This window comes from Amblyomma maculatum, chromosome 1 (assembly GCF_055883805.1).
Source record: "Amblyomma maculatum isolate TAMU_Amacu chromosome 1, ASM5588380v1, whole genome shotgun sequence".
Lineage (NCBI taxonomy): Eukaryota > Metazoa > Arthropoda > Arachnida > Ixodida > Ixodidae > Amblyomma > Amblyomma maculatum.
The window spans coordinates 481,821,717-481,847,639 of record NC_139344.1 but is presented as its reverse complement, the minus strand read 5'-3'; the positions used below and the strand labels follow the sequence as shown (position 1 = coordinate 481,847,639).

At 47.9% G+C, this 25,923-nt stretch overlaps 1 protein-coding gene across 1 annotated transcript in view; it reads left to right on the top strand.

The window, feature by feature from the left end:
- Nucleotides 1-25,923, top strand: part of Galphai (G protein alpha i subunit) — a 134,686-nt gene that overhangs the window by 30,627 nt on the left and 78,136 nt on the right. The window contains exon 4 of the mRNA XM_084607549.1: nt 15,604-15,896. Coding sequence (XP_084463675.1) covers nt 15,604-15,896 — 293 coding nt within the window. The remainder of the gene's footprint in view (nt 1-15,603; nt 15,897-25,923) is intronic.

The window sequence follows — 25,923 nt, the reverse complement described above, 5'->3', positions numbered from 1 at the left end:
CAAAAATGTCAATGATGTTACGTCTGGGTGCGAGGGTCAGTTCCGAGTGGACAGTCCGTGTCCGTAATGCAGCGCGCTCCCGGGCGCTACACTCGCTAGTTTCCCGAGTGTGCGCCGACGTATGATGGGGAGGAGTTGCTACGAGGTAGCGGTGAACGAGATCGACGAGACCGTGGAGATGGAGATCGGCTGGGGTGACGGACACTTGAGACGGCTTCGGTATGAGGTTCATCTGGGTGAGCAGGGAATTGTCCAGGTCCATCATATGCGGGGCGGAGCTGTTCAGGTTGGGCAGGGAAGCGTCGAGGTCCGTAGTAGTACCGATGGTCAGCGTTGTAATAGGAACGAGGGGTGGGGAAGGTGCGACTGCGGCAATAACGGGAAGTGTGGCCGGCTCGACAGCAAATAAAACAAATTGGCCTGTCATCTGAGGTGCGCCACTCTGCAGGATTGCGTTTAACGTAGCGACGTGGGGGAGCTTGGCTAGTGGTTGCAGCAGCCACTACAGGAACAGGATGCGATGGTGACGAGGGCGGTACGGGGTTGGAGGAAAGACCGACGTTGGCAAGTTCCTGTCAGACAACAGCCTGTATCATGGCCACGGTGTCGGGCACTGGAGACGGGAATGGTGCAGGAGCTAATGCCTCGAGTTCTCGCCTGACAATCCGAGTCATTGTTGCGGACTGAGAAGGCTGTTGCAGAGGAGCCAGATCATCGCATGATGATGTGGCTGCCGTGTTCGGAAGGCGCTCAAAGCGATGTACCAGGCGTCGTTGTTAGCCTGCTCGAATCTTCGGCAAACTTGAAGCACCGACTCGACCGTAGAGCAATCCATGCAGAAGAGGATGTTGAACGCGTCATCTGCGATGCCCTTGAGGATGTGCCCTACCTTTTCACTTTCCAGCATGGAGCTGTTCGCCTTGCGACACAACGCGAGCACGTCTTGAATGTAGGCCAGGTAGGATTCCGTGGTGGATTGGACGCGAGACGAAAGTTCGGTTTTGGCTGCGAGAGCCCGTCCAATGGGCTTTCCGAACAAGATGTGAAGCTTTTGCTTGCAAATTTCCCAGGTCACCAGCTCGTGCTCGTGTTTTTGAAACCATGTGCGAGCGGTTCCCGCCAAATAGAATATCAGATTGGCCAGCATGATGGTCGCGTCCCAATGATTGTTCCGGCTGCATCGCTCGTATTCATCCAGCCAGTCGTCAACATCTGTCTTGTCTTCGCCATTGAAGATGGGCGGGTGGCGGATTTTTGTGAGGACGAGTGGTTGCGCCGATGTTGTTGCGGTGGTAGGAGCTGCCTCAGTGGTCATAGTGGCCGTTGTCGACGTTGTGATCCCAGGTAGGTGGCGGCCGCTGCGCAAATCCAGCTTTCGGCTGCTCAAATGGATTTATGTGTGCACACGGGGATCTTTGATCACCTCCACCAAAATGTTACGTGGCAAGGTTAGTGCACGAAGGTTAGTCCAGGATGACGCAGCACGCAAAGCACAGAATCACAGCAGCGTTAACCTTCTTATAGCACTAAACGTTGCTGCCACTTTGTCGTCTTCTGTGTCTGCTTCTGATCATTGTCTTCTTTTACGTCCAGCGATGCAGGGCATATATGTCACAATATGTACTTTTTCCTGCATAATAAATCAGTTGAGTGGCGCTCTGTCCTGTTCTTCTTTTCTTGTGTGTGAGCATGTTGTTTTGGCGCCTTTAACTTATAATGAGTTTAAGACGATCTTCAGTTTTTCTGGTCTCATTATATATTGCATATTTGATACCTTTTTATTTTAGAGAATAATTGGGAATCCAAAAAGTAGCTTAACTTGTTCCCAATAAAAATTTAGTCCAGTCACCACCTGGATAGCAGCTCTTGGTGAAAGAGTTTGGAAATGGTAGTTTTCATAATGGTCGTATGTACTCTTGCAAAATATCTTGCAAAAAATGGAACTGAGGAAAATGAGTTGAGATTTCAGAACATGCTATTCAAATTTATGGCCTAAATTTATAACTCACAGTGGCCTAGTGCGTACGTTGGGCCGTCCTTTTCAGTATGACACTGCTCTGTGGGGATTGCTTTGAGTTGTCTTATTTTTCAGCTTTACAGCTGTCCAGCGCCCTTGTCTGCATTCGAGAAATGCTTTCCTTGGTTGCTTGCTGGGCGGGCCTCGGGCTTCATATTCTGTCTTCATCTTGTCAAACACTGGTGGTGCAAAAGCAGCGATTGAAGATTATGTGCTCTGGTTTAGTCCATGCGAGCTTGTATTTGGGTTAAGCAGCCAATCCTCTGTTGCCACAACCCAAAATTTGCCTTTTCTTTGTTTTTCAGCTGTCTGCTGTACTCGATAGCATGTCCATTTTGGCTAGAGAGAACAAAAAAACAAGCATTCTAACTTAGCGATGCAATCCGCGTTCTCTTTCCCGCTATGCGGCTGCATCTTGTTACAGGGGCTTTCGGTGGTGAGTTCACACAATCTCGCGGCAAAAAAATTTTAATTTTTCTAGTGTACCGATGACAACAAAAAAATTGACCAAATGTTTAATATATGCGCAATCCAAAACAAGAAAATCTGGAACTTCTTTTTTAATGAAAATTTTAGCCCCACATCCTCCCCTTAAGAGATGGAAGCACACAGAGGAGGCCAGGGAATAAATGCGAGTTGCTGACATTCTAGTTGAAATCAAAGTATATCACAAAAGGACGATGAAGATAAACAGAGTTTACTTGTTCAATTAGTATCGGCATTGCTTACTTACAAAGAAGTGATCATGAACAGGGCATGTAACGTGGAGACAAGACAACCGATGGTCTCGTCTGCACCCCTCGTCAAAAGCCTTTAGGCCAGAGGCCTCACTTTTTATAGATTGACTGTTGCTTGAATGGAGTGTTTAGCAGAGCATTCACGGCACACTTGAAGCAGCTTGCTTCTCTGCTGCGGTGATAAGAACTCATCTTCCTTGCACCTCCAGGCCCTTTAGTGCTGGAATGAAAAGCCCTTGCCTTGAGGACTCTGAACAAGACTCTACCCGCAGAAAAATTTATCTGCTTTGAGGAAGGCATGCATGAGCTCATGCATGGACGAAAGAGTGCACGGCATATGACTGATGGCGTAGGCAACAAGGCTCAGTCCCCGTGGGAGGCATTTTCAGCCTTCTTTTTTTCTTTCTTTTTAGGCTGGCGTGGCAGGATGATTTCAGTTGGCTTCATATCACAGCAGCCACTTGCCGAGGGGAAATTGGGGGTGGAATGCCTTTGTCTGCTGTTTGGGCCTGCTGCCATTGTTCTGTCTGCCTTTTGGTTCTTTTGCTTCTTGCATGAATGTGATGCCCGTCTCGGCTTGCGTGCCAGTACACTGGCTTTACAAAGGACACTCACTGGGCCTCGTGTTGCTTTACGCATATCTAGTGAGAGGAGGTGGCATTGCAGTGCATTCTTTTTCTTTTGTGATCTGTCTGACTTGAACTAAAGCTACTTGCTTGTTACCACGCTGTGACTTAGTCCAGTCTTTAGTGATTGTTGACCATCAGCTTTTCTTCTGTACCATGCTCTGGTTGTAACATTTGGGCTGCAGAAATAAACTGTACATTCAGCTTAAGTAGGAAGTAAAGTGAGAGAAGGCTCTCATTTGAGAAAGTCTTATAAAGGCCCCAAGCATTTTTTTGCCTGTTGATATGCAGGTGTGTAACATACCCAAATTTTAAAAAATTTTCTTTATGAATGAATGCACTCGGTTTTATTGGGGGTATGCAAATTCTCAATTTTTACTCGTGTAGCAAATATGGATGGTAAGAATTGGTTTCGAGCCAAGTAAGATATTTTTCAATGGTAGCTTTGTATATCAGTTCAGGCAAAAACAAACATGGAAAGAAGCAGATGTACTGCATGTAGATTTTGTATGAACCAAACGGCTTGCATGATTTTTGAGTAAGACCCAGACATTCATTTTAATCTTGCCTCAATCCTCCATCCTTATTCTCAGTAAAGTTTTCTCAAGAGAGAAGAAAAGGGGATCATATATAGGTAAATAGTAGTGGATTTTGTCATGCATCCTTCGGAGCATTTCTTTGCATGACATTGTTATGTTGTGTAAGAAAATGCCCCAAAGGTTGTCAAAAGCATCATAAAATGTGTTTGTCATGTAATAATTTTGTCAAAAGCATCAATTGTAATGCTGCCAAGATTGTCCCCTCACTGGGAGAGTGATGGCAGATTTCTCGGTTGTGGCATAGCGCACTGCTGAGCCTTTGCCACTTAAGCCGAAGCAAGGCTATGCTTTCAATGTTCCTCTAATGACGTGTGATAATGGTGGGCTGGAAGAGCACCTCTTTGTGTGCCACTTCCTCTGTGGCGCTCTTAGCACTGCCACGCTGCAAACCACCGCGGTGGACTCAAAATTGCTGCCAAAAGGCTTTTGCTGCTGTCATCTGCATTTCTCATATTATGACCTTGCAGTTTGTTTACGTGATGAAAATGAACACCGCAGGGTTGCGTGTGTACCATAGTTTTGCCCACTTGCAAGCCTTGTTTTTGTGCCTGCTGCAAAATGTAGTCCAGATGGAAAAACTGGCGATAGGATGCCATCCGTCAACGTGGCTGCCACTGCAGAGTGACGTCCCAAATTCTGTTTACAAAGGTGAAGCCAGGAGGTTTGACCTTTTTAAGCATTATAAACCATCTACACTCTGGAATAACGCTGTGGTTCAATTTGTGACCCACGAGCGCAGCCAACGCATTGATGCGCTGTGCGCCATTTGTCGATCCCACTAATAAATAGCAACTCTGAATGGGTCAAATGAAAAGGAAACTTCCAACTCAGGTGCAAACTGTTCAAATACAACTCACAATGTGCACCAATGGGAGAACTTGTATGGCCTGAGCTTGCCTCGTTGATACATTCTCGGTTCCCATTCCATACGCTCAAAATCGCAGGCAGTACAACATCTCCCATCTTTTTCCTGATTAATATGTTTCCACATAACACGATTTGAAGTCATATAATACGTTTTGCCATAAACTGGACATGTCCTAACAAGCGCTCACGATGTGAAAAACTCGTCATGCTTTCCTGCTGCGCCAGGATGCAAATGGGCAAGGCATCGAAGAAAAGTTGAGCCAACATGCGAAGAGCTCGTTCCCGCAGAAACATGATTTTATGAGGAGAAACGCAGTGCCTTCTTTTGCGATGCTTTGAGGCATCAGGGTGAACCATTTGAAGGAGTGGAAATGCATCTTCATTTGCTCCATTCTGCTCCAAACTGCTTTTCCTGCTCTATCCTGCTCAAAAACGCAATGTTGCTCCAAAACGGCTCCAACTCAGCTCCCTCGATTTTCTGCCATCACATTCAGCAGAACACAGATTTTTGCTTCTTCCAAAAATGTGATTGGATGTAATTTGATTAAGTGACCGTGAGATGCACACGGACGGTGACATGCTGCGAGTTCCGTTTATGCGCGTACAGTCAAAACAGAGGCAGCACAACAGTAGCAGAATTATAATGCACCTCGTGCTGGGCTTAATACATATAATCATAAACTAGAAAAGCATAGAGCATAACAAATATATAATTAAATTAAATACTAGCCGCAGCGATTGGAGGGAAATAATTGCAAAATTAAATGTTTAGTGCACTTAACATAGCAGCTTCTCCAAGGCTTTTGAATTGTCTGTGGTGAGAGAAGTAAGTGAAGCAGTCACGTCGGGCCATTAGGAAAGTTGTCAGACTACACAGGACAACTCTCGTTGTTAGAAGGGTTCAGCTGCGAGAACAAGCAGGTACAGTAAATCCTCGTTAACTCGAAGTTGTGAAATCCGAGAAAAATCTCGAGATAAGCGGAGTTTCGAGTTGAGCAAAATGCCGAAAATTTCTGGCGACAATCCCTGGCGATTCGTCGCGCGCCATCGCCGCCAACGCCTGTTGTTGCCGCTGGTGCACACTGCACAGAGTGACGGCACTCTGCGACAGAGAGGCGTGTGTTTCAGCGCTGCTTTGTAAGCGCCCCGTCATCGTTAGGTCAAGGGGAGTACAGTTACGCTATATCCCGTTCCTAACACTACACAGCTTGAAATACAACAACACTGATGAATTTTTTGCTCCGCAACGTGTTAAAACAAAAAAAAAAGGTTGCAGCGCAGCGGTGTGCTGCTGTACTACGATGCAGGCTTGCATTGCAGGCAGTGACTTTTTCCTGCTCCTTTCGAAAATTAACAATATCTAGCCACCACTAGCCTTTTTATTCTCCTTTACTGCCCTGCCAAGCTTTTACTAAATTGTATCGATGCGCTCATGTATGCACGGATCAGACGGAGTGAGCGTCTGCAAGTTCTTCGCTCAAACCGGACTAAGAAAACAAACTTCGCTCGCAAAAAAAAAAAAAAAAACAGGACTAAAATTGAGTGGCCCAAAGCCTTCTGAGATTGGCTGCCTCGCGAGCTGCATCTGGGTGACACACGAAATTTTCTAAAAACCCAGAACCTGAGTGCGACAGCGACGAGGGAAAATGCTTTGGCGGCCCCCCGTCGCGCCCCCTTCGACGCTCCTCTGCACAAGGGGAGCATTTGTTATAAACGCAAGAGAATTCTCGGGAAAAACTGAATTTTATTATTCTTGAAGGATGACTGGGTAATGCTTGCCTGCTTCGCTTTGGCATTTGGCCCGATAAAGCGTCCTCGAGATGCTAAATGCGTCACATAAGTAGTTGGTCGCCGCCGCTGCATTCAACTTTGTTGTGGAGCAAGCGTTGCGAACACCACATACACAGCAAAAATCAGTCAACCCTTCGTGCACATAGTACGACGAAATCTCTGAAATGCAAAATGCCCTGGCGCAATAAACATCGCAAAAGAAAAAATCGCTCTTGCCGGTATGCACGTGCGGAGGGCAGCTGACCGAACCACGCTAAACCAACTGCCCAATAAGACCCATCAGCTCCTGCGTGCGAGTGGCGCTCACGTGACTGCTCCCAAGGCGGAAGGCTGTGTCTGCAGGAATTTTGTATTCACTCATCGAACGTGACCGCAAACGGCACTTAGTATAGGAACAAAGCGCTCGCTCGGAGCCCCTATCACCTTTCGGTAATGACCTTTGCCGTCGGTCCTTCTGGTCAAAATTTCGAGATATCTGCATTATGCCAGAGAAATGCTTCGAGATAAATGGGAGCTAATAAATAGCACCTATGAGAGGTGAAGGCGCGGCGTGACAAATTTTCGACTTAACCGCTTTTTCGAGATATGAGAGTTCGTGTCGACGAGGGTTTACTGTACTTGATTATCGCGCCTCTGTTAGTAACAACTGAGTGCCAAGTTTGTGAAATAAAAAGTGTGTCAAGCCTATGTCAGACAAAGGCATATTTAAAGTGTAAGGGGGTGACGCCGCAAAAGTGACGTTCACTAGACATGTTCTCAAGAGTGTTGGAAAGCCATGCAGGGCCTATCGCCAGTGTGTTTAAAGAAGTGTCAGGGTCGCTCAGGTGAAACATGAGGAGCCACTGGCAGATGGCTATGAAGCAAAAGAATCTGGAGGAGGAAAAGGCCATCCTCCAGTGCCGTCTATCTCTCCTGAAGGCACTACTACTGACCAGCAGAATTTTTCAGCACAGGAGTTGCATCAAAAAGGACATGCACAAGATAGCAGAAATGTGCTGCTCATTGATGTGAGCTTTAATCTAGTCGCGTGCTTGAGCACATCGAAGTGGTAGACTACATCATCATCATCATCAGCCTGACTATACCCACTGCAGGGCAAAGGCCTCTCCCATATTTCTCCAATTAACTGGAATCCAGTTTGTTACCCTAAGCGACCATGGCCCATTTCTTCTCAATTTCCATTAGAATGTCAGTAACTTGAGTTATTTCTCTGACCCACTCTGCACGCTTCCTATCTCAATGTTACCATTATCATTTTTCGTTCCATAGCCCTCTGAGTTGTCTTAAGTAGAACCCTCTTGGTTAACCTTCACGTTTCAGCCCCATAGGTGAGTACTGAAAAGATGCAACTGTTGTATACTTTCCTCTTGAGTGATACCGGTAAGCTGCTAGTCATAATCTGCGAGTGTTTGCCAAATGTGTTCCATCCCAATCTTATTCTTCTTGTTTCCTTTTCATGGTCCGGATCTGCGGTTACATATTCGCCTACTACTTCCAGTGCTTCGCTACCTAATGTAAACTGCTGTTCCTTCCCGAGGCTGTTGAACATTACCTTAGTCTTCTGCATATTGATTTTTAAGCCTACCTTTCTACTTTTGCTAAGTCATGAATCATTATTTGCAGTTCATCCCCCGAGTCACTTAGCAAGGCAGTGTCATCAGCAAATTGCAGATTACTGAGGTATTCTCCATCTACCCTTATCCCTAACTGCTCCCATTCCAAGTCTCTGAATACTTGCTCTAAGCAAGCTGTGAATAGTACTGAGGGGATTGTGTCTCCTTGCCTAACACCTTTCTTTATGGGAATTTCGTTACTTTCTTTATGCAGAACTATGGTTGCTGTGCAGCCACTATATATATCTTCCAGCACTTTCACGTATGGCTCGTCTACTCCCTGATTTCGCAATGCCTGCATCACTGCCGAGGTTTCAACTCAGTCAAATGCTTTTTCGTAATCAATGAATGCTATGTATAAGGGCTGGTTATAAGCCGAGCATTTTTCTATCACCTGGTTGATGGTATGGATATGATCGATAGTAGAGTACCGTTTCCGAAAACCTGCTTGATCCTTTGCTTGATTGCAGTCTAAGGTTGTCCTGATTCTATTAGTGATTACCTTAGTAAATACCTTATACGTAACAGACAGTAAGCTGATTGGTCTAATTTTTAAGGTCCCTAGAGTCCCCTTTCTTATGAATGAGGATAATGTTTGCGTTCTTCCATGGTTACGGTACTGTTGATGACACCAGGCACTGCATATGCAGGGTGGCCAGTTTTTCTAGCACAATATCCCCCCCCCCCCCCCCCCCGTCCTTTAACAAATCTGTGGTTATCTGATCCTCTCCAGCTGATTTCCCCTTTTGATAGTTTCTAATGCTTTCTTGACCTCGTCCTTCATCACTGATGGTACATCTGACTGGTTTTCTCTACCGCCAATTTCATTATGGTCTTGACTACTTTGGCTGCTGTAGAGATCTGTATAGAGCTCCTCGGCTACTTTGACTATCTTGTGCATATTCGTGATGACATTGCCTGCCTTGTCCCTTATCGCATACATCTGGTTTTTGCCTATGCCCAATTTCTTTTTTACCACTTTAAGGCTTCCCTCGTTCTTTACAGCATGCTCAATTTTCTCCATGTTATACTTCCTTATATTGGCCACCTTGCGCTTATTGATCAGTTTTGATATCTCGGTCAATTCCATCTGGTCTGTTGGATTGGAAGCTTTCATACACTGGCGTTTCTTAATCAAATCCTTCATCTCCTTAGACAGCTTACCTGTATTCTCTCTAACTATCCTACTGCCAGCGCACTCAGTAATGATATCTCTGAAATTACTGTTCATTGCTTCTAGGGTAATGTCGCCATCCTCGGTTAGAGCTTAATATCTATTCTGTAGCGAGATCCTGAACTCTTCTGCCCTCCCCCTCACGTCTAATTCGTTGATAGGTTTCTTTTTTACTAATCTGTTGCATTCCTTCTTCAGATTTAGGCTAATTCGGGACTTTCCTGTGGTCACTGCATCGCACTTTTCCGATTACCTCTACGTCTAGCATAATGGTGAGAGTTGAACACAGTATGAAGTCAATTTCATTGTTAGTCTCCCCGTTAGGACTTTTCCAGGTCCATTTCCGGTTCTTCCGTTTGCTGAAGAAGGTATCCATGATTCTTAAGTTATTGCGCTCTGCAAACACAACTAGTAACTCCGCCCTGCTATTCCTAAAGCCAATGCCATAGTCTCCTACTGCCTGGTCTCCTGCCTGCTTTTTCCCTACCTTAGCATTGAAGTTGCCCATTAGTACAGTATACTGTGCCTTTACTTTTCGCATTGCCGATTCTACATCTTCTTAGAAGCTTTCAACTGCCTGGTCATCATAACTGCATGCCTGTACAACCTTCAGTTTATACCGCTTATTAAGCCTAATTACGATGCCTGCCACCCTCTGATTAATACTGTGGAATTCATCTATATTGCCCGCTATATACCTATTAACACAGAAACAGACTCTCAGTTCTCGCCTCTCCGGTAAACCTCGATAACACAGCACATACCCATCCTTCAGTACAGTATATGTCTCATTTGGCCTCCTAACCTCACTAAGCCGTATGACATCTCATTTCATACCCTCTAGTTTCTCTAACAGCACTGCTAAACTAGCTTCACTAGCTAGGGTTCTAGCATTAAGCGTTGCCAGGGTCAGTTTCCAATGGCGGCCTGTCCAGCGGAGCCAGAAATTCTTAGCACCCCCTGCTGCGTCACAGGTCTGACCGCCGCCGTGGTCAATTGTTCCGCAGCCGCTGGTGACTCAGCGCCGGGGTTTTGTGGAGCTATTTATGAGAGGTTGAGGCCAATTACGGCACCAGGGTAGCCAACTCCTGTTCTGGTGAGGGAGTGTGTTGCTGGAGGTGTTCATTGGCATCAGGTCGCACCCTAAACCTGTTTATGCAATTGCATCGACATGCTGATTTTTTTTTTTATCCAGTGGAGAATTGCGTGGCACCGGGATTTGAGCCCTGATCCTCTTGCATGCGAGGCGGTTGTTCTACCGCTACGCCATCGCTGCACCTCTGGTAGACTGCACGTTTGAATATACCATGTGAAAGTAGTCAGACTTGGTTCAGTTATGAAGTGTACAAGCAAGCCTTCGTTTGCTGTTAGTGCTTTCCAAACTGTTCGCAGGTCAGTTGCGTTATTTTAAATATTGTACATGTTTTGGACTGTTTGTGTCAGAGATGCGGGTGTAGTTAGCAAAGCATTGAATATGAAATAGAAAGGAATCAAATTGAGTAGTCTTGTATGGCAGGAACAATTGGATACTTTTGGGTGTCCGGAGCAAAAACTTGCAATTATAAAAGCGTTTGAAATACGCTCCAAAACATAATTTGAATGCTCCAGACTCTCTCCTTTTGCTCCTCCAAAGCTGCTCTAAACGGGCTCTCCGAGTTCCTCTAAAATGCTCAAGCCTACTTCCACCCCTGCATTTGATAACTATAATTATTTGCTTACATACAAGCGGACCAGGGAAGCAGCAAAAATGCAGGAACTGTAAGTTATCGCGACGGCTTTGCCACATGGAGTAAGGGGGTGAAATATATCTGGAAACAACCAAGGCAGCGATCCCGGCTCTTCATTGCCTTCTACGGATTTGTTACTAAATCTCTTCTGCGCTTAGGACAGCGCAAATACGAACTGAATTCTGCAAGCGTTGAAAAAGGAGCTGTGCATACTGAATGTCCATAAATGATGACTTATGCACCGAAAGTCTCAATTCTAAAAGGCTTTGGTTGTACTGTATATAGGCACTCCTGGGGCAGTGTAGCCTTCAGTTGTGTTTCTGCATGCAAAGTCTTTACATCTCATCGGTGACAGCTTTATCGACCCGTGTATATGCTGCTACAACTATGCTTAGCAATGCAGCTGCAAGTAGAGAGCCAAACAGACCGTTCCTTTCTATATACAATCGGACCTTGCTATAATGAACATGAATATAGCGAATTATCGGATAAAACGAACTAAAATCAGTTTGGTTGGTCTGTGATTTATTTCTATGGAAATTCTTTCTGTATGACAAAACAAAATTTTCAAAATTTGATGCTATATTGGTTATAACGAAGCAGTTTCTTTTGCATTATAACAGCAAAAAGCGTGTAAAGGAGCCGGAAAAACTTAAGAAACGCAATTTTTCAACCAATCGAATCGTCCGCCACAGAAGTGTGTTTAAATCGCACGCGCATTCGCGTGCCGCGTCATCTAGCAGTGGAGACAAAAACTAGCACCAATAGCTCATGGCCTCTGAGATCGCCACGCGCGGTGATCTCTGAGGTCATAAACGGCTATGGCTGGACTCGAGCGTCGCCGCCTTAGCTCAAGTCCGGCCATGCAACGGGTGAAAGGCATCTGACTGGCATGTCATCACTGTTGCGTCGTCATGGCGTAAGCCCCTGCTGTGCCTCTGCCACTGCGGCCGACACATGCGCGCGTGCTACGCACCCTGAGAGATCGTTGGCTCCGTCGTGGAAATTGTTCTGGAGGGTAACATCCCTTCTCATTCATTTTTTGCTCTCCAACACGTAGGGAAAAGCGACATTTCATGCTTATGCTAAGGTTTTAATTAAAAAATTGCGCATTTTCGCACCTTTGTGTGCAAAAATTTGTGCAAACTAAACGTGAAACAAAATGTTCACTAATATATTAGTGGACATTTTGTTTTGCTTTATTATCAAACTTATTTACGGGAATTTGGGCGCACACTTTTATACGAATATCGGATATAATGAACAAATTTTCACGCTCTGTACTACTTCGTTATAACGAGGTTCGACTGTAGTTGAATATAGTCCCCGAATACAGTTAATAGTTTCTGTTGAAAAACAGTATGCTGGTAGCACTGTTTAAAGGGGGACAGGGCTCTTAGAGAAGTATAGACACCAGTTTTTGAAGCGTTGGAAGGAATATGATTGCTTTCCTGGTTATACAGAGATGCTCCTCAAGCAATCCCAACCTTGCACGATGCCGTGAAGATATTTTAATTTGATTTTAAAAAGAAGCCAGGCAAGTACTCCATTTTTCAAAACCAATCGGCAGCGACATCTCAGTGACGAAAACGTGTATATAGGTAAACAACAGGACGTCATCAAACAACTGTGACGTGGAGTCGGCAGAGCAAATAGTGACGACATATGGCTGGGCTCGTACAGCGGCGGCGCTGCCGCCGATACCGGCTGTGCCCTGAGAAAGTACTACACTTCTTTTCGCTTTACTCGATAGCTTCTTCGTTGGTGCATGTTACAGTTACCTCACCGGTGTACGCAATGGGGACTGCCTGCTATACTCGGGCCCCAACAGCATGCCTGCACAAGTGCAGGGCTTTCGGCAATGATGTCTCTCGATGGCGTGCCGGGAACGAACTGCGCCGCTCCCCGCCTACCCTAGACGTCGCTAGCCCTAGCTCGTTTCACATCGAAGCTCCAGCGAACGGTGCATCGGAATGAGCTAACGCTGTAATAAAAGTCGAACTTTAGCACCGCTTTACTGGCAAGTCAATCTTGTAAAATATTTTCATGCTTTGCACGGCGCCTTCAGCAGCGGAGCTAACAGACGTCAGGTGCGTCGCACCGGGCCGCAGCTGTAGGAAAAAAAAAAACGTTCGCTTGTATCACTGTAATTACTTCTACCAGGGCCTCAGTATTGGCCGAACAATCCTCGCAATTTAATCATGATTGATAGTCCTTGGTACAAATAGTTATGCAAGCGAATGGACAGTGATCCGTGATAGCTAGATTACCGATAGTGAATGCTGTGAGGCCGCTATGACTTGGGAGTCGATTGCGGCTATGACTATGGCCTCAGAGAGCACCTCCGCGTGGAGGTGATCTCGGAGGCTATGCTTTTACGCACCCAGATTGCCTTGACTTAGCCAGATGGCGCCACATGCTTGGATGGCGGAACCCAGGCCCGCCGCGTCGGGACCAATCAGCGCGTGAGCAGGCGTGAGCACGGGAGACATCGGGAGAGGTTACTGGTTACGGTGGCTGATTGCATCATTGCTAAAACATTTATTTAGAATGCCAGTTTCCTTATACTGAAACTAAAGGACCCCGAACAAAAGGGTACGTACTTGCACCTGACTAGGTTCAGAGCCCCATACAATTTGCACACATGGGAAACAGCGCGGTACAGATGAAATTGTTTTCTACACTCAAAGATGCAAATTAACAATGGAAAAATACAACAGTAAGAAGTACTCAGAAAGCTGAACAAATTAAAAATGAAAAACACAGTTACAGGCACTTAAAAAGCTTAACAATTTTTGACATCGACGACAGTTTTGACGATCAGTGTACGTTTCAATACATAAATGATTAAGGTGTACACTGTTGGGAATTGATTTCTCAATTTATGGTAATTTTTTACAATAATTTAAGCTGCTCATCAACCAGTTTCAAAATAACTAATGTTAGTTTAATCACAAAAGTACTCTCCACATGATGTTCCTTGTCCTTTATGCTATCTAGCCACATTGGCAGTTTTATAATCATGGTCCTTTTTGTTTTTGCAAACAAAAGTGTGAAAATAGTATTATTGGAAACTAATTTATATATCAGACAAAAAGGTTGCGCATTTAAAATCACCACAAGAACCAGTTGGCAAGAGTGAACTTTCATTGCATTTAGCCCAAAAATAAAGAAAAAGCTCTAGGAGACATTTTGCCTTTAAGGCATACTTGAACATAAATGCTCATTTTAAAAGTTGAGGAGTCGCAGCAAAAACAAACATAAGTTTGACTTGTTACAGATGGAGGTAACTACACCCAGCAAACATGCCCAGCAGCTGCCTTGCGGCCAATCTAGTGGCCCAATTATGACTGCCACTATTATCTTCTAAAAACATCCCCAATTATACCTGTGCAGTTGAATGAGGTCGAGCACCATTTTGCCATCCAGTAACAGTTACTGAAAACTTGGCAACGTGAATGGAGCTTTGCTCCCAAAAACATAATTGTGACTACTTCATATGAAGGACATGTTGCCAGGAAGATGAAATGTTGTAGATTTACGAGCCTGAAAGTTTTAAAGAAATTTTTGTTTTTTAAGACTTCTATTGCTTCAGCTTGATTTGCATGATTAATATATATTTTTTTTTGTCAGGATTAGAACGCTCAAGTGCCAGTGTGAAGAACTTTTCATTTCCAGCCTAAGCTCATAGTACGTTTTGGTCAGGCTCCTTTTTGAGTGAGTGCTGAGTGGGTGGTATTCTCTCAGCTTGAGAGTTTTGGTGAGTGTTGTGCATTGCTACCTCTGCATGCTCCAGTTTTCGTGTGCAAGTTGAGTGGTCAGTTTTGAGGGGATACCTGTACGCGCATAGTTTGTCCTGCTACGTACAATGCATTTAGATGCAGGGAGGACTAGGCTAGCCTGCAAGTGGTGGATTGTGCTTTCTTGTTTCGTGTTTCTTCCGTGGCATTTTGCTTTTCTACATATAAAAGGCTGCTACAGAGGGCTTTAGCCTGGCTCTATATGATATAGTATTTGGTAATTTGAGATGTTGAGATTGAGAAATATTTGATATCTTATTATGTTTGATGTTGGAAATCTCGAGGAATTCCTCTTTAGTGAATTGCATGTCTGGAATGCTTGCTTTTCCAGTTTAGCATTTCTCCTCTGGGTTGGCACCGCAATGCATCCAAAACTTCAACCCTGTGTGCATAAAGAGTGTGTGTATACTCAAGGCAGTCTGCATATATGCGTACGTTTAGCAGGTGTCCATGCTGCTGCGAAGAAACAGGTGTGCAGTCGCGACCTGACATCTCTCAGCTTGAGTGGGCAGAGGAAAGGAGTCTAGGTTCTCGGGGAACCCCAATCCAAAAAACTCGGTTTGACTCTCTGCTGTGCAGAGCTGGTTTAACTTGGCTGCTTTGTTCTCAGCTGTTGAGGCTTCCTCGCATCGAGGTGTCCCTTGGCGTGCAGGATGACGCCCGCCAGTTCTTCACGGTGGCAGGGGCGACGTCGTCACAGGAGTGTGAGATCACCCCGGAGCTGGCGGCCCTGATGAAACGCCTTTGGCAGGACCCCGGGGTGCAGCACTGCTTTGCCCGCTCGCGCGAATACCAGCTCAACGACTCGGCCTCCTACTACCTAAATGCCCTGGACCGCATCTCCCAGCCCAGCTACACGCCCACCCAGCAGGACGTGCTGCGCACACGGGTCAAGACCACAGGCATCGTCGAGACACATTTCGTCTTCAAGGAGCTACACTTCAAGTGGGTCTGGTGGCATTTCTTGCCTAACAGATAAGGCTTTTGGGGACTGCTGTTGCTGGTCTTTTATTTATGTGGCCCAGTAGAAACTCATGTATTTGTTTCTTAACAAGTCTGTGGGAACAAATATGTTCCAGGAAAACGTATGATCTATAGGCCACTGAAATTTTTGAAATGGGATTCTTCGAGGTAGTGAAAAAGGCAGTTCCAGAGAACATTGGGAAGCATTTGCTGGAACTGTGTTTTATAAGCGTTGCTTTCAACTTTTCACATGAGATTGTTCTGAGTGCAGTGCCTCTTATAAATTTTTTATTTTATAAAGCAGTCCCTTATAATGTTGAAATGTTTGTTGTTTTCCACCTTTGCACTCTGCCACCACACCACCTGGCTCTTGGTCATGCGTATACTTCGGCGTCTTTGTTGACTCCTAAACGCATCATATGACCAGAAATAAGCAAAATTATGAAGCATATGCTGCTACATGTAAGATATATACAGTCGAACCCGGTTATATCGAACCCGGATATATCGAATTTTGGTTATATTGTAACGTAACGTTACACAGAAGGCGTTCTGGCACTCTGACACCGAAGGACACCAACAGCCAGTCAGGGCAGCACGAAAGCGGAGCACTGTTTCGCTTCGTCGTCTTCTCCGAATCGCCGGTTCAAATCTTCGTCGCATATGAATGGTATGTGTCATTGCCCCCCTTCTTGGCAGCATCGCCTCGATGCTGCAAATGCTGCTTGATGCGATGAGCTGACAGATGTTATGCTAGGTTGGTGTGGGATACCACAACACAAAACGGGGCACCATCAGTCTCAAGAATAGTCAGCGGGGCGATCGTGGTAGGGTTTCATCCGGACGACGTGTACAACATCAGTGAACTTGCGTCGTCTGCGGCTTGAGGGATCTTGGGTCGCGGATTCAACTTCGCAAGTAACGTCGCTGAGGCGGCGGAGGACACGATATGGGACGAAGTACCGGCGCAGTAATTTTTCAGAGAGCCCACGATGACGCACGGGCGTCCAAATCCAGACATAGTCTCCAGGCTCGTAGGCAGCGAAGCGCCGTCCCTTGTTGTAACGGTCAGCGTCTAGTTGCTGTTGTAGGTATATGCGCTGCCTTGCCAGCTGCCGTGCTTCTTCCGCACGCTGGGTAAAACTAGCGATGTCCAGGTCAAGCTCATCTTCGTCGTTGGTGTATACGGGCAGCATTGTATCCAGTGGAGTGGTCACTCGACGGCCGAAGACAAGCTCGAAGGGTGTGAGCCGCGTCGTCTCCTGAAGTGCCGTATTATATGCGAACGTGGCATATGGGAGGATTTTATCCCAGGTCTTATGCTCTATATCCACGTACATAGACAGCATGTCAGCCAGAGTTCTGTTTAGCCTTTCCACCAAGCCATTAGTTTGCGGGTGGTATGCCGTGGCCCGTCTATGGCTAGTGTGTGTAAGGTTCAGTACAGCCTTAGTCAGGCGGGCCGTAAAAGCTGCCCCGCGATCGGTAATGCTAACAGCCGGAGCGCCGTGACGCAACACAATGTCGTGGACAAAAAACTCTGCGACTTCGGCGGCAGTTCCATTTGTGAGTGACGCGGTCTCAGCATATCGGGTCAAGTAGTCCGTCGCGACAACAATCCAACGCTTTCCATTACTTGACTTCGGGAAAGGACCAAGAAGATCCATCCCCACTTGTTGGAAAGGAGTTTTCGGTGGAGCGATCGGCTGAAGAAATCCAGCTGGTTTCACGGGTGGAGTCTTTCGGCGTTGACAATCACGGCAGGTTTTTACGTAAGATCGCACTGAAGGTAATAATTTCGGCCAATAGTATTTCTCCCGAATTCTTGCAAGCGTACGACTAACTCCCAAGTGGCCGGAGGACGGTTCGTCGTGACAAGCGCTTAAGATGTCAGGCCGTAGGTGCGTAGGCACTACGAGTAGAAATGTCTCTTTGGATCTTTCAAAATTGCGCTTGTAGAGAACTCCACTTCGTAAAGCGTATGACTGCAAGCCACGACGAAAAACAAGCGGTACTCTACCACCGTGTCCTTCCAGATAATCGATGAGCGGCGCCAGCTCCGGGTCCTTGCGTTGAAGGTCAGCCATATGTGATTGGGTAATGGCCCCAATAAAGGGAAAATCGTCGGCGTTTTCCACTGCAGTGGAGTCCAATGGCGCGCGTGACAAACAATCCGCATCTTGGTGTTTATGTCCCGACTTATACACAACAGTGACGTCATACTCTTGAAGACGGAGGCTCCAACGAGCTAAGCGTCCAGACGGGTCTTTAAGGCTTGCCAGCCAGCACAAGGAATGATGGTCGCTGACAATACGGAAGGGTCGTCCATACAAATATGGTCGAAACTTGCTGATGGCCCAGATTACCGCAAGGCACTCCTTCTCTGTTGTCGAATAGTTCGTCTCTGATCGTGAGAGTGTTCGGCTCGCGTAGGCGATAACCCGTTCTATTCCGCCTTGCCACTGAATGAGTATCGCGCCGAGGCCAACGTTGCTGGCATCAGTATGTACGTCGGTTGCGGCGTCTTCATCGAAATGGGCGAGTATTGGGGGTCTGTGTAGGCGGCTTCTAAGCTCCTGGAAGGCTTGTTCTTGATCGTCTCCCCACAGGAAGGGTATGTCTTCTCTGGTTAGTGCTGTCAGTGGTTCAGCTATCTTAGAAAAATCTTGGACGAAGCGTCGGTAGTATGAACAAAGACCTAGAAATCGTCGAAGTGCCTTTTTGTCGGTGGGGCGTGGAAAATTTGACACTGCGGTAGTCTTTTCGGGATCAGGGAGAACGCCCTGTGCACTGACAACATGGCCGAGAAAGCGTAGTTCCTTGAAAGCAAAGTGGCATTTCTCAGGCTTGATCGTTAGTTGCGCGCCTTTGAGTGCTTGAAGCACGATGCGCAACCGGTCCAAGTGTTGCTCGAAAGTAGGCGAGAAAATAACGACATCATCTAAGTACACCAAGCACGACTGCCACTTCAGACCTGATAAAACCGTGTCCATCATACGTTGGAACGTGGCCGGTGCAGAGCAAAGACCAAACGGAAGCACCTTAAACTCGTATAGGCCGTCGGGCGTCACAAATGCAGTCTTCTCTCGGTCTCTCTGATCCACATCAATTTGCCAGTATCCGCTTTTGAGGTCTAATGAGGACAAGTACCTGGCGTCGCGTAGTCGGTCGAGGGCATCATTAATCCTGGGCAGCGGATAGACGTCCTTTTTAGTCACGTTATTTAACTTTCGGTAATCGACACAGAATCTCAAGGTGCCATCTTTCTTTTTGACAAGGACCACTGGCGATGCCCATGGGCTCGTCGAAGGCTGGATCACGTCGTCCGCAAGCATTTCATCCACTTGCATTTTAATGGCGTCACGTTCTTTAGGAGAAACCCGGTACGGGCGCTGGCATACCGGTAACGTGGTCTCATCGGTGATGATTCGGTGCTTGGCGACAGGAGTACGACCAACCTTAGAGCCTGTGGCGAAGCAGTCTGCGAAATCGCTCAGAAGAGCCGAAAGAAGATTCCTCTGATCGGGCCTCAAGTCGGGGTTAATTTTAACGGTCTGCAGAGCATGACAAGGTGCGGCCTCCTCTTTAGGGTTCGCTCCGGTGGTGCATAAATGAGGCAAGGCAGTAACATCGTGAAGGACGGCAACAGCCGTGTCCTTGGCGAGATGCCGCATCTCCTTAGCAAAATTTGTCAGGAGGACAGTAGCACAACTGTTCTGGAGTTGTACGAGTCCTCGAGCAACGGCTAATTCCTTCTCGAGTAGTAGCGGAAGGTGCCCATCCGCGATGCTCTCGTAATCGTGGAATAAGTCATGCTTTACAAGAACCAACACACTAGAACGTGCCGGAACCCTCACGTCATCGTCGACTATACGCAAAACGTTCAGACCCGGATCTTCGTTTTCAATGCGCGCCACGGCTCGTTTCGTCGAAAAGGAAACACGCGCTTCTTTCAGGTCAATGACAGCGCCGTTGGTCTGCAGGAAGTCTAGACCGAGGATCAAGTCTTTCGAACACTCAGGAAGCACGATAAATTCTCCGACATACACAAAACCACGGATGCCGACCCGCGCTGTGCACTTGCCTGCAGGTTCGATCAAGTGACTTCCCGCCGTGCGAATTTTCGGGCCGGACCAATGTGTCAAAACTTTCTTCAATTCTCGGGCGAGACCACGGCTCATTACTGAATAATCGGCACCAGTGTCGAGTAACGCGGTGACATCCACTCCATCAATCGTTACACATAAATCGGAGGTAGTATGCCGGATGCTGTCGCTACCTGACACAAGCGAAATCTCGTCGGGTCGGCCTGACGATGACGGAGGATCTGCACATTTCCCGACATCAGCGACCCTGCCTCCGAAGGCCGCTGGTATTAGTTTTCCCGGCTAGGGCTGGGAGAGGAGCGGCGTCGGGAAGTATGGGGACTTGTAGAGCGGTAGCTCGTCGGGGACGTAGACCGACGCTCTTGGTAACCGGACGTTACGGGATACTGTCGCGCTGCAAGGTCGCTTGCAATCTCAGTAGGCCGTTCGTCATTCCGAGGGTCGAGTTCCTCCGAGGCGAAACCCCGCATGTTGACCCGGCGGTACGGGCACGCCCGGTAAAGGTGACTGGCTTCCCCGCAATGATAGCACAGGGGGCGACGGTCCCGGGGCTGCCATACTTGACGGGGTCGCTGGTAGATTGGCGGAGGGGAGTAGTGAGGCCCCATGCGGTTCCATGCGAGTCCCTCCATGCGAGGACCCTGCGGCTCCATTGCTGGAGCTGCGGCGTTGATACTATGATCCGGCGGGGGAGCCCTACGTAATACGGACGCGTAGGTGGGCCTCGCGTCGATCGTCTGGTGGGGAACGCGCTGCTGGGGAACGTCAGCAACTTGCTGAGCTGCCATACGCACCTCGTCCCGGACGACTTCAGCCAGTGAAGGAAAAGCTGTTGTGTTGCAAGGCATCCGGAGCGCTTGCAGTTCCTCCCGCACGACAGAACGGATGAGATTTCGTAGCGCGTCCATGTCGCTGCCGATATGCACAGGAGGTGCGTCGGACCCAATGATGTTCACGTCACGGTTGTACTGACGGGCTCGGTGTTGCAGCGTTGTCTCCATGGTCGCTGCCTCGCTGAGAAACTCCGCCACAGTGCGCGGTGGACTGCGCACCAGTCCGGCGAAAAGTTCTTGTTTAACGCCTCGCATCAGGTGACGCAGTTTCTTATCTTCAGGCATTTGTGGGTCTGCACGCTTGAAAAGGCGTGTCATGTCCTCAAAGAACATACGCACGCTCTCGTTCGGGCACTGATTGCGCGAGTGTAGCGCAGCTTCTGCTCGCTCCCGGCGGTCGGCGCTAGGAAAGGTGGCTTTGAAATCACGACAGAAAGCTGCCCAGGATGGGAAGGCAGCCTCATGGTTTTCAAACCATGTCCGTGCAGACTCTTCAAGGGCGAAGTACACGTTGTGGAGCTTGCGCTCATCAGTCCACCCGTTGTAACGAGCAACTCGCTCGTAGTTCTCAAGCCAGTCCTCGGCGTCCTCGAACACGTCGCCATGAAAGGAGGGGGGTGTTCGCGGCTGATGACACAGGATGTGGGTGGGAAGCCTGCTCTCAGATGTCATTGCAGCAGGTTCGACGGTTGTCTGAGGATGCGTCGTTCTGGTAGCAGCCGGAAGGGGTCTGAATTCAGGGGGCTCTCCACGTAGGCGGCGGCCGAGGCGTTGATGTACGGGGGTAAGCTCCGTATTGGCAGGTTGATTCTGCAGGACTGGATCGATACCCAGCACCTCCACCAGATTTGTAACGTAACGTTACACAGAAGGCGTTCTGGCACTCTGACACCGAAGGACACCAACAGCCAGTCAGGGCAGCACGACAGCGGAGCACTGTTTCGCTTCGTCGTCTTCTCCGAATCGCCGGTTCAAATCTTCGTCGCCTATGAATGGTATGTGTCAATATCAAACGCACGGAATATCCCCTTGAAAATTCGATGTAAAAGTATAGGAAAGCCGCGTCATATATCGAACTTAATTTCACCGGTCGTTCGATATATCGAACTCCGCACCAAGCACTGGAAAGTATGCCTTCCCCAAAGACGATCGCATCACCCTTGGTCGTTTGCCGCGTGCCGTTTTCAAGCCACGTGCGGAAGGAATGAGAGGGGACAGTTCGGTGACGGCTGGTCTGGGCAGCGCCGCACCCATTCCCCAAAGGCGCGCGCATCTGCAGTTATTTTCCGCGCGCCAACACATGACGTTTGCAAGCCATGTGCGTGGGTGTGCCCATCCTTTTGCCAAGCTATCTCTCTCCTTCAAGCTATCTCTCTCCTCTCTCCTTGGCATGCGCCAAGCCAGCTCAGCCCGTTTTCAGACAGGCGTCGAGCGTGTATTGCGAACCCTCTGTGCGCGGCGGCTGAGGTGGCTATGGTGCCTGGGGACGTTAAAAAGCGGCAGCTCTCTCAGTTTTTTTTTTTTTTCTTTGCGAGTCATCTTTTTTTATTGTTGTGCTGTTCGGATGTTAAGGAGCAGCAGGTTTTTTTTCTTCTTTTTTTCGTTTTGCAGGAGTCGTTTATCCTTGCATGTATGAATCAACGAAAGCATGCGGTCAGCTTCTGCGATCATGACGCCCGATCGAACCAGGCTTGTACGTGTAATCAAGCCATCACAGGCACTCTGCCAAGTTCGCTCCGCAGGAGCTATCGAAAGATAAACGCGCCCCGACGTTATCGCAGCATCTTGGCACGCTGCCAAGAAATGAGCTGTGGATGAGACGACCGAAACGGAGTGACGCGCGCCATCGACATGCAAGCAAAAACGCTCGTGATTTCTGCCGTGGCAACACAGAAACGTTGTTTAGAGCTGCCGCGGTGGCTCAAGCGAGTTTGAGAGGGAGTTTGCGAGGGCGAGAGGGAGTTTGAAATTTTTCGCTCTGTCGCTGCCGCTCGTCCCTGAGATCGCTCAATCGCTTGCATGTGAGCGAGCTGGCCTTAACGCTTTTTTTTTTTTCAAATTCGCCGTGCAGAAGTGCAGGGTGGGTTCATTATGCGAGTGGGTTGCTTACGCGACAAATACGGTATCATTTTTTGGCATCGTAAGTGGCGTCACAAGCCGATTTTTGTATATCGAATTATCGATGTATCGAACTATTTCGTGATCCCCTTTGAGTTCGATATATCCGGGTTCGACTGTATAAATGTAGCTCACTAGTATGTTTGGGCACCTTCGTTGTCTGCTAAACACAGCATACAGTGCACTCCACTTATAACGATACCAGATATAACGATATACCACTTGTAATGGTGAAATTGTTGGGATTTGCCGATTTTTCATTGTCCCTATTTTAAAATAAACCAGATATAATGATCGAGTACTGGCAGTATATCGGATATAAGGATAGCTTTATCACTGCGCAATAGATGTATTTTCTTGAAAAAAAAAAAACTGCTAAGGGAGAATAGCATGAAAACTCAATATTGTCACGTAGCCGTTTAGACCCGTAACCAGAAGGTTGGTTTTTATAGGGGGCTGACCTAGCAGGCACAGGAGAGCAGGTCCAGAGCACCGTGTGACAGCAACCGACTTCTTCTCGAACGCCACGGGGCCACTTCGAGACTCTCGATGAGCAGCCGGCTGCTGTGTTATACGCTACATTACCCCCCTCTCTAAAAAAAAACTGTGAACTTGATGAATTCCAAAGCAGAGAGAAAAAAAAGAAATAAAGCGAGAAACATGCGGTAGGCGGCGCGTTATTTTTCTCGCAAAAAGTACGGCTTCATGCGCACGACATGGACAACCTCGGATTTCTGCTGGCGATGAGTAGAAGAAAAGCCGTCCGGAAGCACTTCATACGTGACGTCGCTCAGCTGACGGACCACTTTGTATGGGCCAAAGCATATCGAACTTCGGATAGAACTTCAGAAGTTTTTCGGATAGTCCTCGACGTCGAATCGGAGTCCAGAGCCACACTCTGTCGCTCGGTTCGAAAGTCACTACACGATGGCAGTGATCGTAATGCTGGGTGTCTCGACCTTGCTGGTTCCGGATGCATGCCCTCACTAGTTGTCGCGCTTCTTCTGCTGCGCGTTGAGTAAACTCCTCGGCGCCAACTTCGAGGTCATGGCCGTCGTGGAGCAACATGGCTTCGAGCATTGCTGAAACTTCGCGGCCATACAATAAGGAGAATGGCGTCATTTGCGTTGTTTCCTGCTGCGCCGTGTTGTATGCAAACGTGACGTATGGCAGGACATCATCCCAAGACCGATGTTCAACATCCACGTACATGGACATCATGTCGGCGAGAGTTTTGTTTAGACGTTCTGTCAAGCCATTAGTTTGTGGATGGTAGGCAGTTGACCTGCGATGGGTAGTGCCGCTTAGCTGCATGACAGATTCCAGTAGCTTAGCAGTGAAAGCAGTGCCTTGGTCCGTTATTATAACTGTCGGGGCGCCGTGCCTTAGGACGATGCGTTCGATGAAAAATTTCGCTGCCTCGATTGCTGTACCGCGCTGGAGAGCCTTCGTTTCAGCGTAACGTGTGATGTAATCTGTAGTGACAATTATCCACCTTTTGCCCGAATCAGAAATTGGAAAAGGACCCAACAGATTCGTGCCGACTTGTTCGAATGGGTATCTTGGCACTTGAACAGAGTGCAGTAAACCAGCCGGTTTCACAGGCGGTGTTTTCCGTCGCTGGCAATCATGGCATGTTCTCACGTAATGTCGTACTGCGACTACAAGGTTTGGCTAATAATAACTCCTCTTAATTCGGGCCAGAGTTCGAGCATGCCCCAGGTTACCCGCGGTGGGCTCGTCATGACATGCCTGTAAGATTTCTTTGCGAAGAGACTCTGGTACGACAAGGAGGTAGTCTCTTCCCGTCAGAGCGAAGTTCATCTTGTATAAAACATTGTTTCACATGCAGAACGATGAATGCGTTCTGGCGAAGAGACTGGGAACTTCTGTAGTGCGCGCTTCCAGAAAATCGATAAGTGATGCGAGAGCCGGGTCGTCACGTTGCTGCTGCGAAACAGTGAGCTCGTCGACGGCTGCGATAAGGGGAAGTCTGGTTCTTCGTCTTCCCGCGCAGCCTCGACAGGTGAACGGGACAAGCAGTTGGCGTCGTTGTGCTGACGTCCAGACATATACACAATGGTCATGTCGAACTCCTGTAGCCGTAAACTCCATCGTGCAAGGCATCCGGAGGGGTCTCGCAAGTTCGTTAACCAGCACAGAGAACGGTGGTCACTCACAACCCGAAAGTGCCGGCCATAAAGATAGGGTCAAAATTTCATCACCGCCCATACAACAGCCAGACATTCTTTTTTGGTGGTGGAATAGTTCGATTCGTCACGGGACAAAGTCCGGCTGGCGTATGCGATAACTCGCTCGGCACCATCTTGCCACTGGACGAGTACAGCGCCTAGACCCACGTTGCTGGCATCTGTGTGGACCAGAGTATCGGCCCTTGCATCGAAATGGGCAAGCACAGGTGTTGTCTGCAAGCGGTGCCATAACTCGTCGAATGCCTTTTGCTGTTCATCCGTCCAGGTGAAGGTGACATCATCCCGGGTGAGACGTGTCAACGGAGCGACAATGCGCGAAAAGTTTTCATTAAACCTGCGGTAATAAGCGCAGAGGCCCAAGAAACGGCGAACTGTCTTCTTGTTACATGGAGTAGGGAATTTGGTGATGGCTGTTGTTTTAGCGGGATCGGGACGAACTCCTCGATGGCTGACGACGTGGCCCAAGAACAGGAGCTCTTCATAGCCAAAGTGACACTTTTGTGGTTGTAACGTGAGGCCGGCAGATCTGATAGCCCATAGCACAGCGGAGAGACGTTGGAGGTGTTCCTCGAACGTTGGTGAAAACACGTCGTCCAGGTAGACGACACATCTGCCATTTAAGACCAGATAGAACTGCGTCCATCATTCGCTGAAATGTCGCTGGAGCGGAGCACAATCCGAAAGGTAGGACTTTGAATTCATAAAGTCCATCGGGCGTGACAAACGCTGTCTTCTCGCG